This window comes from Meleagris gallopavo, chromosome 9, assembly GCF_000146605.3.
Source record: "Meleagris gallopavo isolate NT-WF06-2002-E0010 breed Aviagen turkey brand Nicholas breeding stock chromosome 9, Turkey_5.1, whole genome shotgun sequence".
Classification (NCBI taxonomy): Eukaryota; Metazoa; Chordata; class Aves; order Galliformes; family Phasianidae; genus Meleagris; species Meleagris gallopavo.
Window position 1 is genome coordinate 14,073,875 of NC_015019.2, and position 15,112 is coordinate 14,088,986.

A 15,112-nucleotide genomic window follows, 5' to 3' on the forward strand; every position below is an offset into this window, starting at 1 on the left:
GGCGGAACACCGCCACTGATTTGGGGAAAAGGGGCTGGAGAGCAGCGCTGCAGAAAGAGATCGCAGGGTTGTGGTTGGTGGCGCATTGGATCTGAGCGGGCTCACAGACCTATCATGTTTGGGCCCCCCAGCTCTGTGCCATCCCCTCCACCGCCCCTCCCACGAGGGTGACTTGAATAAGGCACACCACCACATTCAATTCACAGCGTAATAATCAGGGTTTAGGAGACAGAGTTGGTTTGCATCCAGATATTTAGAAGAGCAAGTAATCTTAAAGTAATCATCTCAAAGTAATCCAAACTTTTTAAATTTTACCTGCAGATCTAATTTTTAAGAGCACTTTCTCCCATATTCTCCCTTAGGCTGATATCTTTGCTTTTTTTTTTTTCCTCACCAAGATGACTCTAGTGGTCGTAAACCTGCCTATACTTTTGAGTATCGTCCTCTGACAAACTATAAACCACTCTTTGTAGTTTGTGTGGGATTTCTGAGGGACAGAAGAAAAACTGCCAATCAACACCTTCTGTGGTACAGGCAGCAAACCTGTGTGCCCAGCACAGGCCGTGCCCGGGCCCCTCCCCAGCCCCAGGGTCTGGGCTGCATCTCACACCGCAGGGCAGACAGCAGAGAGCGGGGCAGGCCCTCAAGAACCAGAAAGGAGAGGAGATGCATACTATCTTGACATGCGTTTGCCATTTTATTGTTCAGCATTCTTTGGTCATTGTCTTTTCCTTGGCTTGCCTTCCTGGAAGCAGAGTCCTGATGGAGCACCTGAACATTCCTTTCATCTTTGCGTCCCATGCAAAGTCTTCTGCTTCCACAAAGCGGCAGCTGCTTCTGTAGCTTCTCAGGCAGCACCTGGAGGCCACAGGGAGCACTGGTTCTTGGGAGCAGCTCCACAGAGCATGCCAGTCCCAGTCCAACCCTCTTTTTCAGGGTGCACTATGAGGCCGCATGGAGCTTGCTCATAGCCGCCTGCTGCACTCCTGCTGTTGTCCTGGCTCAGGAGACCAGTGCCAGTCTTTCTCTTCTCCTCTGAGCTCGAGAAAGATGAGGGGGAAGGATGAGGGATGTGAAAGAAAGGGAGAGAGGGAGCAGCAGCATGGGCTCTCGGGTAGATGCTGACTCCTCTACACCCAGATGAAAAGTGAGAGCCCCTGGAGCACTTTTCCCACACCCCACGACTTCCACAGGCAAGCATGGTCTTATAGCACCTGCACAGGCCCGATGAGGGCGGACCCACCTCCATTGGTTCCTCCTCTGGAGGTAGGCCCACCTCTATAAGCTCGACATTGCTCTCCACGGGGTCAACCTCCATGGGTTCAGGCTCTAGCTTGCTGCTGCTCTCCCACTGGCAACGCCTCTTCAGTGGAGAAGGAATCATCCTCCTCCACCACAGCTCTCACCACATACAGGGAGGGAAGTCACAAGCTGCTCCTTCTGACAGCAGAAGACTGGCTGGAAAGGCATAGATCTCAGATGAACAGAGGTTCCGGGCTCTGGGTCCCCATATTTATAGGGGTCCAGGAGGGAGGTGGCTCATGAGATCCCATAGCTGTGGCTTGGTGACCCCAAGAATGTCCCATGATGACCAAAACATACCATTGGGAGAGTGGATGCCATGGGCTCAAAGTTGCCCTGGTGCCACTACTGGAGTTCCACAGCCCTTTATTTCAAACTGGTTCTTTGAAGTATTTTTGTACATGACTCCAATAAGGATATGAAAGTTCCATCAAAAAGCAGTGTGCTCACACGATGCTGAACTGGAGGAGCACTGACTCCTTGGGATGGGTCAGCCCTGGCTCTACACACTGGTCGGGGGGAGAAGGGGCTGGAGAGCAGCACTACAGCAGGGATTGCAGGGTTGTGATTGGTGGCACATTGAATCTGAGTGGGCTCTCAGACCCACCGCATTTGGGGCCCCCAGCTCCGTGCCATCCCCTCCACTGCCCCTCCCACAAGGATGACTTGAGTAAGGCACACCACCACATTCAATGCAAACACAGAAAAGCAGGAAACTCATGGGCTGTGAGAGCCACAGAAACCCTCATGCCTCAGAATGCTTTAAGGAACAGCCTCACACACACATACATACACACACACACACACACACCTCGCATGTGCCAAAGTTTATTTTTCAAAACATTTCTAATGATTGGATATGAGCAGCAATCTTAAAGAAAACAAAACAATTAACAAGTTGTGAAGTCCCACAGTCAAAATATCGACAGAGCCCACAGCCAACTTTGGGCTTTGGCTTCATTTTCTTTCTTCTTAAGGAAGAAAAGAAGTCGGTAGAATGCAAACCCTCAGTACTTTTCCTGTAAGTTTCCCCTCCAGCTTTTGGACGGTATTTTTCCACACCTTATGTCCTTAGAAAATGAAGCAACTCATGTACAGGAACAGCTGTACAAGAATACATTGAAAAAAGCTTCAACAGCCTAAATGAGAGTAGATCCTTTTCAATAAATATCCAATAAAGGCACAAGCCTGTTCTGGGAAAAAACATCACATACAAAACAAGACCTACTAAGTAAATAGTGGGGGAGGGGGGGGGAAAGAAAGAAACTATTTCAGAGCCTGCTGCTCCATTACTCCAAAGAGAAATTCTGGCCAAATGTTTGGGAAAGGATGAAGTGTGGGCAATCGTGACGGTACACATTTCAGATAGACCAAAAAAAACCTGATGGTACAACTCTCCTCGTAACTGCAGAAGTTACTGCAATCTCTTTAAAGACCGCATCACCGAGCAGTTCCTTTAATGCAAATATCAACGACAAATCAAAGACATCTGCCAAGTAACAGCAAGCTCTTTTCTCTTCTGAGCTGCCAGTAGATGTACAAATGATCACATATATAGTTTCCATTGCTCAAAAATATAATCTTTAAAATGGAAATAAAAGACCGAGACGCAATGCCTTTAAATGTTGCCCTTACAATACAAACAGCCCAAAACACAAGTGTTCCTTTTTATATACAAATTAAGCACCGATCCACAGCGCTTACTATTCAAATTGCAACCCACCCCCCGCCCTCCCAAATCCCTGCCACAGAAAAAAACTGATGTGGAAACACCCTGTAGTCGATCTCGTAGTCGAGGGTTTTATTGTTAGTTTTTTCCTTCTCCGCTTGCAATGTCCGCTTGGAATTTTTCCTTACACTCATTGCATCACTATGTGTACAGAACTGAGATTTCTTTAGTAAATAGTTTGTCCAAACTTAAAGTCAAAGTCTGTCACTTTGTGGAGACAAAGTTGAACTAGATGTGAAGAGCGTTAGAAAACGCAGCTATTTAAAAAGAGGTTCACTTGTCAAGTCCAAGAAGCCTAACAAGTCCAAGAAGCCTAACGCCATCAACCTTCCCAAACAGCCCAGCCATCTTATTGTACTCGCCATGAAAGGCAGCCCTCCTGCAGCACTGTTGAGTCCTGACCGTCAGCCTCAAACAAACCGCCCAGTACAGCGATGCAAAGTCTTCCTCCTTGTTCTGCCACATGTGGAGTGACATCGCAGATAACTGAAGCATTCAGGGCAGGATTCTGAGCAAAGGAGTTGGAAGACAAAAGGGAAAGCGACATTTATCTCCATCTCTCTTCCCTGTATTACTCGGCAGAACTGCCCCCACCACTTGCACCTGCCATCTCTTCTTCCCAAGGATAAAGCTGAGCTAACGTTTTCACGTACACAGCATTGCAAACGAGACTAAAAGCGGAACTTCGCAGGTCTGCAGGGGGCACTGTGCAGCCATTTCCCTTTTTCCAATAGGAAGCTGTTCTCCGATTGCTTTCCTACAAGGACACTAACTTAAGAAACGTAGTGCTGCTCCGCCTTGTGATTTGCACTGCTACTGCTGGCTGGTCTCATTAGTATCTCCTTTTGCAGCTAAGTCTGTTCATTCTGGATATTCTGAATGCTCTGCAACTATTTCAGTTTTAAAGAAACATACTGCTTGCCAGATATTTATTTGCAGATTTGAATAACGGAACAGATCTTTACTTCAGCAACGCCGTATGAGAGGAGACCTCACAGTTCCTGGTGCTGGAAACTGCCCAGCTGCAGCACTCGCAGCTCCATCATTTCTTATTAGAAATGCTGTGAGTTTGAACTCAAGACTGTTCCATGCTGGATGTATCCAAGGAAGTACCTATCTCCTAAAGAAACAGCCTCCTCAGCGCAGTGATCTCTTCTCAGTAGCATCTGTTCCTCATCACCCAGAGGATAACTACAGGCATCGCAGAATTCATTGCCTTTATACCGTACCATTGTTCAGCCCAAGAGAGCTGGAGGAAAGCTCTTCTGTAATTCAAACTGAAACGCGGAACTGCAGCGTACAAAGTTACATCTGCCAGTAAGTTGGGTTCTTGTGTTTTCCTCTTCTGCTGTCATTTTCATTTAATCATTTTTTAACTGTTTCATTTGACAAGTGTGTTTCTGTAGCATTTCTTCTGCACTGCTGGGACATAATTGAGCATTCAGACAAAGAGAAAGCTCATTTCCGCTACGTGGAAAGCATTGCTCTTCCAAGTTCTTCTCAAAAGGACAGACTGACAGGACTTCCAGGCCAATCCGCATTTATAGCGGGTCAGATTTCTGCAGTTCTGTTGTCAATTACACTCAGATTAACAACACTGTACTCTCAAGGCCCACTTGGGGTATAGAAACAGAAGACTGATTGTTTTGAAAACCCACCTTTCACATTTATCATTTGTAGCATTACAATTGACAGGAGAGGTTTTCCTTGCATTCTGCTCCCTATTCCGTTCACCCATTACTCGCCCATTTCCCCTCCCCCCATTTTGCAATATGCTATCACTTTTCATTGGACAAGAAAAAATACAAGGCAGCATTTTCATAGCCCACCTAAACTTTGGAGAAAGACTTAAATATGCAGGATGTGCCAGAAGCGCAGACAACTGTCTCATCAGCAACAGCACACTTCAGGAATTAGTTCACATACAAAGTATTCTTCTCAAAGCCTCTATTTCTTAAGAAAGCATTTTTGTCTTGAAAATACTACAGAAGGAAAAGATTACTGCAGCATGAAAGAAAACCTTATTTACAAGTTTGCACATATTTACATATTTAAAAATCATTCCTTTTATTCTGATTGCAAGTAGATTCTTGTTTCAGAAAAGGAGCACAAGCACTTCACCAGAGCAAGACTATTTCTGTAAAACTGCCAGTTCTGAAACACCAGCATTATGGCAAAGCTTGCTTTCTAAAAAGTCTGTAAGTTCAAAGGGAAGGGTTTTAACGGGCGCCTTCTCCCCTCGCCCTTTCAAACTGGATAGCTTAACTCTTCTGTAGCTAGCAACCAGAGCTTTAAGTTGCTCTCGTCTGCTGCTGCTTGGGGGATCTACATTCACTGTAACAGGATCTACTCTCCTTTCAGCTGTGAAAGATGCCTTTTGCGGAGAAGACACTCAGCAGAAGTGTGCCTGCTGTCACCTGTTGGAGGCTGTCCACACTGTTGTGACACACTTGTATCCCCTACCCTACGGCAGCCCTTGCCAGAGCCAGGTTCTTTCAATTAGCCGTGATTTCAAGCAGCCGTGTAACACTGGCATCCCAGTGGTGCAATCACTTATTTGACTCTCTGCATTTCTGAGTAAGTAGAGATCTTGTTGATTCACAGCATTTAAAACTCACATTATAAAGGCTGTAGATTACCCTCAGCTATTCTGATGTCAGAGCTGTCTGATTTCACACAATATTGGCATTAGGATAACACAAATATTACTCTATCAGAGTATTTCTTTAAGTGTACAAAAATGCTATTGCTCAGCTTTGAGTTGTGTCTTGGTTACAACAGCCACCTCATTTATGGAGAATAAAGAGTTGACGTTTCCCATCCATTTCTTAACACAATTCACTGAAGAACCAGGTTGCAAAGGAATCGTGTAAACCTCTCAGCTCTGAAGAGAAGAATCCAGATTGTGCCTTCCAAGTCAACCTTCAACCTCTGAGAACACAGTTTTCTTCCAAGCAATCTTGAAATTGGTGAACAACACCATTTCACATAGCAGTGACTGTTATAAACAAGAATCCCTAAAGCACGGCAATTCAAAACAACATTACGTTGCACAGGGAAGAAATAGTCACCCTGTTCATGAATACAGAAATCACAGATTTCCTTCTTTCGTTTTACCAGTATTTGGTTCTTCTCACATCTTGCAGCTTTGGCGGCTCTACATGAACTGTATCTGTAAAACAGGGATTACGTGTTAATGCTGCTTACATAGCACACGGTTACTTACAGGTTCAGAATTTTACATCTGTTCACCTGCCCAGTTACCTACAAGCTGGGTTTTGTCCTGAAGAACATTAAGACCAACATATTTGAATGACAATTCCTTCAGCTTGAATAATCGCTCATTCATCCCTTTTTACCTCCTCACCACAAAGGCCTTCAAAAAGCTTTCCTCATTCCTCTAACCAGCAGGCAAACCCAAGTATCCAGCTAACATCTGAAGAAGTCTACGTGCCAACGCCATTCCCCTTTTCTTAGTATTGACATGATGAAAAACTAACCACAACATTTCTGGATTTTACTTTCCTTCCCACACTTGCATGTTCTCAGCTGCTGAATTTCTTTCTGACCAGCAAAAGCTGATGCCTGACTGAAGAACCCCTCGCTTTCAGATGCAGAAATATATTAAGGAACACTGAGTTGCTTTCACTCAGACTCAAGTTTCAGTGTGGCCTTTCATTTACAAAGAACAGTTCACCTGCGTTCCAGAAACGGGTGCAAAAGGATTTGTTGGCCTTAGACTGGGCTGCGTATATATCACTGACTGGGGTGCCATCAAAGGAGCAGCTCCAATTTGAGGAGGTACCTGCTGGGAGACAAAAAGAAAACAACAAACCCAAAAAACAGTTACATGAAAATTAAAACTAGTGGTATCTTTTTGCACCGTAAACATAGTATAAAATAAGCAGGGAGATGCAGACACACTTTAAAAGAGAAGAGCTTTTAAAAAAAAAAATCTTCCTGTCTAAGATTTAATACCACCTCTTCCACATATGTGGTGACAAAGCCATCTGATTTCACGTACTATTAACTTGATGAGTTATGCAAGTCACAGGGCTGTTTGAGGAATAACGCCTGCCACAAATCCCAGCAGGCACTTAGGTTTTCAGGGACAGAAGACTGTCATAGTTCTTACCATTCCATAGACAGGCACTTGAGGCGTAGTCACTTGGTATGCAACTGGAGCAGGCACCTTCAATCAAGAAAATTGCAGTGTATATTAGATAAGTTCATGCCTACTAGTCAGTCATAACAAAACATTTTTCATGTAATTACTACAACCAACATTCACAAGAAAGTGACTTATATGTCCAGGATAACGTACTCTGTTCTGGAACAGCAAAAGGAGTGAGGACAGAAAATTGTGCAAGGAGGTATTCAGATTGGATATTCTAACCAAGAGAGATGGATTCCAATCTAGTACTACACCTGTCTATGCTCAACCCACTAATTTAAGATGGGGATGGGGAAGCTTGAGGGCAGTATACCATCAGTAGCATCCTACTTTCCCTGACGAGATCTCCAGCAAAGGTAAAACTTACTATGTTCAGCCAGATTTTAATATACTGCAGCCAGGTGCTGCTCGCATAACACATTTCTGATGTCAGCAACACACGGCAAAATATGTGACAAAAAAATGACAAGGATCTCAGTTTTATCAGGTTATGTATGTAGACATGGTGACGTGTGCCCTTCATATTGCTCTGTCTCAATTAGTAGAGATAACGATCTTACTAAGGGAGTGCTGGGTAAAGTATTGTTTTATGAAGGATTCTGAACACTACACATCAATTTGAGAGTTACTATGAACGCCACAGGCCAAGCTGCAACGCTTGGACCTCTCCAGTACTTGGGCACTGATTTTAAAGCTGTTCATAGCTGAGTTAGTTCTTTGCACTGGGAATGGTTGGAATTCCAAGCCAAAGGGGTGAGCAGATGCCTGGCACAGGGCACTCAACATCTAAGACAAGAAAAGTATCACATGTGACCAAGCGAAACAAAAAAAGACTAGACAATTGAAACCCCACAGTGAGCCATATAAACTGATGTTGTATCCTTCTTTCAGAAACAGAAACACATCGGAACTTTTAACATGAAATGTTCCAGAATGTGAAGAAAGGGTAAAAAGATTTGACACGTGAAACTTTTGAGATGTTAAGTACTGCGATCCTCTAACTAGAACATTTGGGTTTCATTTCAGTCCAGTGCTGTCTATTCAGCTGCGTGAATTTTCAGAGAGCATATTTGTATAAGCTGAAGGAAAAAAAGCACCACAGGCAAATCTACTCCAATTGGAAGCACTAAGTCAAATGGCTGTCCGAAACTCATCCTAAGTTTTGCAGCTACTGCAGTCACATGCAACTGAGAGGAACAATTCACTTCCCTCCAAGGCAGCTATATTTCAAGAGAAGTTTGCACTTGTATGAATACAGCAGAATGGGAGACACCTGGCAAGTGATTTAAAAGCATGGGAAAAGCCAGCTGCCTACAGACAGCCTTCCAAGAAGTGAAAGTCTTCACTGAAGCAACTCCTTTAGAGTTATTTTGTGTTGTGTGACTCAGTATTTGTGCACTGTGTTGGAAAAGTGATGACACCACTGTTAAGCATGATTACAAGTCTGAAGTGCTGCTTGAAACAATAATTAAGTTGCCCCACAGGGGTGCAATATCATTTCATATAATACAACTAAAAAGCAAAACACAGCTTTCTTATTTTGGGAAGTGGCCCTGCATGCAGTTTCCCCCCCGCTCTTGTCCCAAGCAGGTTTTGCTATTCTTTTCCAATTGATTCATGCAGGGCAGAAGCATTTCCTGGAACAAAGACCAATTCCAGCAGTACAGAAGTTACCATATGTGGCAGCGTGGGTAAGGGAGCAGGGTTCCATGTGGTCGATGTGCTCGTTTTTGCTTGCCAGTTTGTTCCTCCAGTAAGTTTTTTCTCTGCAGGCTGCGTCCACTGCATATCAGACCTGAAAGGAAACCGTGGTATTAGTTTTCAGACAGAGCCAGAGAGAACAAGAACAACAATGTCACAAAACACACCTTAAGTCAGGCAGGCATTTGAAATCTATGGGTAGTAAAAAAACTAAAAGATTTAATTCTCTCCTTAACATTTCTCTGCTGCAGCAAGTAGGAAGTCCAAGGGTTCTGTTTTGGGTTGAAAGCTCCTTACCATTTTACCGCACAGTGCAACAGTTCACAAGAATTTGATATAACCACAGGATCTTTTGTAGTGACTCAAAAACACTTAAATGCACAGCAGCTACAAGATAAAATGAACTCAAATGTTAAGGCTGATTATTACGGTGACTGACCACAGACTCACTCTTCCAACACTATTCTTGATAGCAGATTACTTTGATTTGAAACTGTTGTCATGTCAGTGCTGCGAAACTGTGCTACTGCCTACTAAGGAGTCATGTAGGAGTATCCGAAATAGACAGATGCACTTACTTTTTGGATGGAGTTCCTCCAAAGCCAAGATCTGAGAGGGTGGAAAAAACATAGATACGTAAGGCCCAAGTGTTTATTTATTTATTTTAATTTTTTTTAAATTTTTGAGAAGAAAAATCATTTCCTTGTTTGTTTGATTTTTACTGAAAACAAGTTAAAAGCTTCATGCTTACTTCCCACTAGATTAGCGAGAGAAGAATCAAGGTCATTTGCCAAAATTTTTCCACTTGGCTGGTTGGCTGAGGTGGCTCTTTGATTTGGCGGTGGTACTGTGGGTTGCAAAACATCGTCTAGATATTTAAAAGCTAAAAAAAGAACAGAAAACTAACTCTTAACAAAGGTGACACCGAACTTAGTAAAATAATCTGTCGTAAGCTAGAGAGGCAGAGAACCCTAAGCAACGTTAAGTATTTCTTACACACTGAGGCAAAACATCCTGGAAGCATCTAAGGGGTAAGCAGAAGCATCATTTCTCTTTTATTTCATAAGGAATGCTGTTTGCCTATTGGTAGAGTCTTCAGTTATGCTTCAGCAGTAACTGACAGCATTTCTAAATTAAGCAAAATCCCCCTGAAAGAGCCTCAAGAACAAAGTCGTTCAAGATAGTTTCAAGGCATTCTTGGAACCGCCAGCAGTAATTTCATGGTACTGCTGGCATCTGGAATGTTCACGAGAGTTCCTACACGTTTATAAGGACTTCGTGAGAAAACAGCCCCAAAAGAGATCAGAACCCAGGTTATTCCAAAAGCAAAGCATAGCCACAACTAATCTTGCATTCCTTTAGGTGCAATGCCTCCCAGTGACGTTCAAGAGAACTCACTATCACGCATTAATAATAATAACCAATAACCAAAGTCAGGAGCACTGAAACAGATTAATGTAAGCTTACCCGTTAAGAGACATCCACATGGCCAAAGTTTGTCCCCCCAAAAAGAAAGAGGAAACAATCAGTAAGCAGAAGGAAACGAGTAAGAGCTAAATTTAAATAACTACAATTAAACTGATGGTTTGTTATCAACTTATAAGTGTATTAAGTTATTAACTTCCACACTGCAAGAGCAATTCTACTAACAGATTTGAAAGGTGGGCCCAGGTGAACCTAATGAGGTTCAACACACCAAGTGCAAGGTTTTGCACTTGGACCACAGGAATCCCAGGCATCCATACAGACTGGAAGGAGCAGTCCTTGAGAGCAGCCCTGCAGAGAAGGACCTGGGGCTCCTGATGGATAAAAAACTCAACATGAGCCAGCAGTGTGCTCCTGCAGCTCAGAAGGCAAATGGGATCCTGGGCTCCACCAGAAGAGGGGTGGCCAGCAGGGACAGGGAGGTGATTGTCCCCCTCTACTCTGCTCTTGTGAGGCCCCATCTGGAGTACTGTGTCCAGGTCTGGAGCCCCCAGTACAAGAAAGACAGGAGCTGTTGGAGGGTCCAGAGGAGCCACAAAGATGATAAGGGGACTGGAGCATCTCCCCTATGATGACAGGCTGAGGGAGCTGGGCTTGTTCAGCCTGGAGAAAAGAAGGCTGCGGGGTGACCTCACTGCAGCCTTTCAATACCTAAAGGGAGCCTACAAACAGGAGGGGAATCAACTCTTTGAAAGGATTTATAACAGCAGGACAAGGGGAAATGGTTTTACGACGAGGGAGGGAAAATTTAGGTTGGATGTCAGGGAGAAGTTCTTTACAGAGAGAGTGGTGAGGTGCTGGAACAGCTGCCCAGAGAGGTTGTGGATGCCCCATCCCTGGAGGTGTTCAAGGCCAGATTGGATGGGGCTCTGGGCAGCCTGGTCTAGCATTAAATGGGGAGGTTCATGGCCCTGCATGTGGCAGGGGGGTTGGAAATTCATGATCCTTGAGGTCCCTTCCAACCTGGGCCATTCTGTGATTGCATGCCTGTAGGGTGCAAACTAATCATAAGACAGCTTTTACCACTTGCAGTCCTGTACTGTGGTGCTGTAGATTTTCCCCCAAAAACAGCATCAAAGTCCACATTGATTGCTGAAGGAGTGGCACTTGGAGGAGCTGAATGAAGAGGGAAACCTAAAAAGAGTACAGGGGAATCAGGTACACCCATGAAATAACACCACTCATTTCAGCAAAAACAAAGTCAGAAAAATAAAGAGATCAAATTACCATCAACAGACAGAGGATGATATACAGAGGTACAGGTAGGTTTACGGCCACTGAAGTCATCTTGGCAAAAAGAACAAACAAAGCAAAGATCAGCTTAAGAGAGAAAATGGAAGAATGTGCTCTAAACTTTAGGTCTGCAGTTAAAATTTAAGAACTGCTGGCAAGTTTCAGCAGTGAAAGTAACTTGCCCTCCCCACTATAAAAGTAAAACCAAGTTGCAGTTTGCGAAGTCAACAAGATTTTCAGCAAATAGACAGTTTTCAATGGTCTAGGTTGGGGAAATTGAACTCAAGAAATACGAGTTTAACGAACCACGTTTACTACTGGGACTAATGCACCATTTTCATTTGTTAAGAAAAAGAGCAAATTGGTCCCAACAACACAAAGACTGCACCACCCAGTTTACTAGAAGCATTATCTCCACTTGCAAAGAAATTAGATGCTTTGGTTTTGATTTTTACCACTAAATAGTTCCACTGTGTGTCTGGAGGACAAGCTAGCACTGATGAAAGGGACAGTAGATTTTACAGCTTCTTCAACTGGCTTCATGTCAAAGATGTCCCGATGAGGTGGAGACTCAACACAACCATTTGAGGACGAGAAAGAACCTTGCAGATGCAGAAGTAAAGGAAAGAATACAGAATACACACATAGAGAAGAACGACAGGACAGATGACTGCATGTGAGATGCTCTAAACAAAGCCAAACTGTAGATCTGCCACACAGTGGCCTGTTAGAGATAGGAACTCTGAGTTTTGGATAAAATCATTCACCACCTTCCTCATTTAGGGAAAATAATTTCATTATTGCCAGAGGGAGGGGAGGGGAAAAGGACAGCTCAGTTATCTACTAAAAAAAAAAAAAAGCAGCTACTACATCTTTGGCTTCATAAATGTAGCACTTTAATATGGAACTCCAAAGCATCAATTCTGCCTATTGAAATACCAACCCTTCACTGCCTTGTTCCAGTGCTTAAGGCATTTGACATCTCTCCTAATAAATCTTTAGAACAAGCAGGGCTATAATGAGTGCTGTGCCCAAAAAACAGTCAACTCATTTCAGAATGAATTCACAGCTGTTATTCTGGGCAGGCTGCAGGCATGGCCTTTGCTGGGCACACAGGTTCAGTACGTATGCCACAGAAAGTGTTGGTTTGCAGTTTTTATTCTTCCCTTCAGAAACTGCACACAAAATACAAAGACTGCTTTGTGGTTTGTCAGAGAATGATGCACAGAAGTATAGGTAGGTTTATGACCACTGAAATCATCTTGGTAGAAAAAAAAAAACAACAAAAAAAGATCAATTTAAGGGAGAAAATGGAAGAAAGTACTCTAAAAATTAGGTCTGCAATTATAATTTTAAAATTTTCAGAACTTTCAAATTACTTGCTCTGTACTCTGACAGGCTCCAAGATATCTGGATGCAAAAAATTCTGTCTCCTAAACCCTGATTATTTCACTGTGAACTTAATTCAACTATGAACTCATTGGAGTTATTCCTATATTCTAAGGAATCACCCATCAAACCAAAGTCATCACCCAGTCAAACTAAATAAGCTTACCTCCCCAAACACCGCCTGCTGACGTTGCTGTAGCTGCAGTACCCTGTACAGTTGGAACAAACACAGGCTGAAGATCAAAAAGATCACTAGAAAGGTTGGGCATGCTGAAAAGGAACAAAAGAGACACAATATGCATTGTATTCTTGAGTTACACACAAATTCACACTGATCTCAGTTGTTTCTTGTTCACCAGGAGCCAGCCATAAATAACAGTACAAAACAATATATTTTCTTTTAAAGTATTTCTTAACAAGTGATACCAAAAATCCCATCAAAGCTCCAAGAAAGTAAAAGTCACTCTCAAGAACTAAAAGTTGTGAGCTGCCAGATCAGCCTAGCATTCAGGCTTGCTTCAGAAATCTCTCTCACCTATTTGTTGTGGGTGCCGATACTGCAAAGAGGTCAACAGCTGCAGTGGTATTCACACTTTTTCCTGATAAGGTGCTTGGGGATGCTGATGTGGAAGTAGAATTTGATACTACAGAAATCTCTCTTAATCGCTGCTCCTGAAAGTCCAGATACACAGTTTGGAATTTAGTGTTATTAACTTGTTAGCCCTTCAGACTCTTTCAAAAAGAATAGTTCAACTATGTTCCTTAAATAAAAATAAAATAAAAAAGATGACTCAACAACAGCTATTTTTCTACAAAGTCAAGGAAACAGAAAGCTGATTTCAGGTTTGTTTTAACGTAGCCACAAAAGGCTTCACAAAACCATCCTGAAAGCCTCAAGTCTCACCTTGGCATTTAGAGCTGTCTAGAAATAAAACATACTCAAGTGATGTATCTGAGGCTCCCTTCCTTGGGAGAGAGCCAGGCTGATGGCCCCCTGTTCCAAAAGATGCATTTCTCTGCTGTCAGAATCCCTTATAGTCCAAATCAAATCGCCAGAAACTTAAACTGACGTGTCTCTAAACAGTATCTATGAGGTGTTACTCGTCAGCAAAAGATAAATCTAGCTTGTTTGTTCAATTAGTTTTAGGTCACATCCCTCGGTTACAGTGTGTCAAGTCACAGTTTCCTAGCACGTTCCTCAAGTAAAAGAAATTCAGTCAGTTTGTAAGTTTCTCACCCAACTCAAATGCATTTCCTATTAATCCATTTAACTTGTCAGTGACAGCAGCTACAACTTCTACCACAACAGAAACAGCAAAGATAGATAGATAGTTCTGATAGAACTTCCAAGGGAAAAGAAAAGAAAATCACAAAATAACCAACTAAAACAGCTGCATCCCAGTACCAGCCAAGATTTTCTAGTGAAGCAGCTCAACAGTGAGTAGCAAGGGACACTAAGATTACCACGTGTATAGATACACAGACGTGTATGTATAGAATACCTTAAGTGCTTGCAGTCTAGCTTGTTCCTCCTCCAATGCCTGCTGCTTCTCTTTCTCATCCATCCTGCTCAATGACATCCCAGTGTTGGCAAGCGTGGAAACAGCACAGGAGAGAGCACTAGCCCTAAAAAAAAAAATAGCAGGAAGTTTTTATTAACCAAAGTCAGCCAGGCACAGATCTCACAGTTTAAGCATTAAGTGGCTCAGTTAGTTGTGCTACTCCCCTACCACCGCAGTCTTCTCTTACCTTGCTGTCTGGTACAGAATAATAGAATTATTGAAGATGGAGAAGACCTTCAACATCAAGTCCAACAGCAACCCTGACCTACCCAGCCCCATCATGTGCCACACGTGGCAGGAGTACACAGGATTACTCCCCCAGGTTTCTGTGGTAGGAATTGTCAAGTAGCTAATATGAATAGAAAACTGCTATGTTTGCATCACATTGAGTAGAGTTCAGTTCTGCTCCACTGAAGTGGCAGAGGCACAGAAAGCTTGCATGGGGGTGGCCCACGGTAGAACAGCGCAAGAAGCAACACATGAAAGTTCCTCCTGCTTTAATGGAATACTGCCATAGAAAATCATCAGATACTTGCA

At 43.2% G+C, this 15,112-nt stretch overlaps 1 protein-coding gene across 6 annotated transcripts in view; it reads right to left on the bottom strand.

Annotated features, from left to right (window-relative positions):
* Window positions 1–2,114: 2,114 nt before the first annotated feature.
* Window positions 2,115–15,112, bottom strand: part of LOC100538586 (phosphatidylinositol-binding clathrin assembly protein) — a 20,453-nt gene continuing 7,455 nt past the window's right edge. For 2 of the 6 annotated variants that reach the window (XM_031554692.1, XM_031554690.1), the window contains exons 9-20: window positions 14,516–14,639; window positions 13,549–13,685; window positions 13,180–13,283; window positions 12,080–12,226; window positions 11,619–11,678; window positions 11,415–11,525; window positions 9,658–9,774; window positions 9,485–9,515; window positions 8,880–9,000; window positions 7,167–7,223; window positions 6,729–6,839; window positions 2,115–6,203 (exon numbers count right to left, since the gene is read on the bottom strand). In XM_031554692.1, the coding sequence (XP_031410552.1) occupies window positions 6,189–6,203; window positions 6,729–6,839; window positions 7,167–7,223; window positions 8,880–9,000; window positions 9,485–9,515; window positions 9,658–9,774; window positions 11,415–11,525; window positions 11,619–11,678; window positions 12,080–12,226; window positions 13,180–13,283; window positions 13,549–13,685; window positions 14,516–14,639 (1,135 nt within the window). In that variant the 3' untranslated portion in view covers window positions 2,115–6,188. The remainder of the gene's footprint in view (window positions 6,204–6,728; window positions 6,840–7,166; window positions 7,224–8,879; window positions 9,001–9,484; window positions 9,516–9,657; window positions 9,775–11,414; window positions 11,526–11,618; window positions 11,679–12,079; window positions 12,227–13,179; window positions 13,284–13,548; window positions 13,686–14,515; window positions 14,640–15,112) is intronic. The other 4 variants (XM_031554695.1, XM_031554694.1, XM_031554691.1 and 1 more) reach the window with 3 other exon arrangements.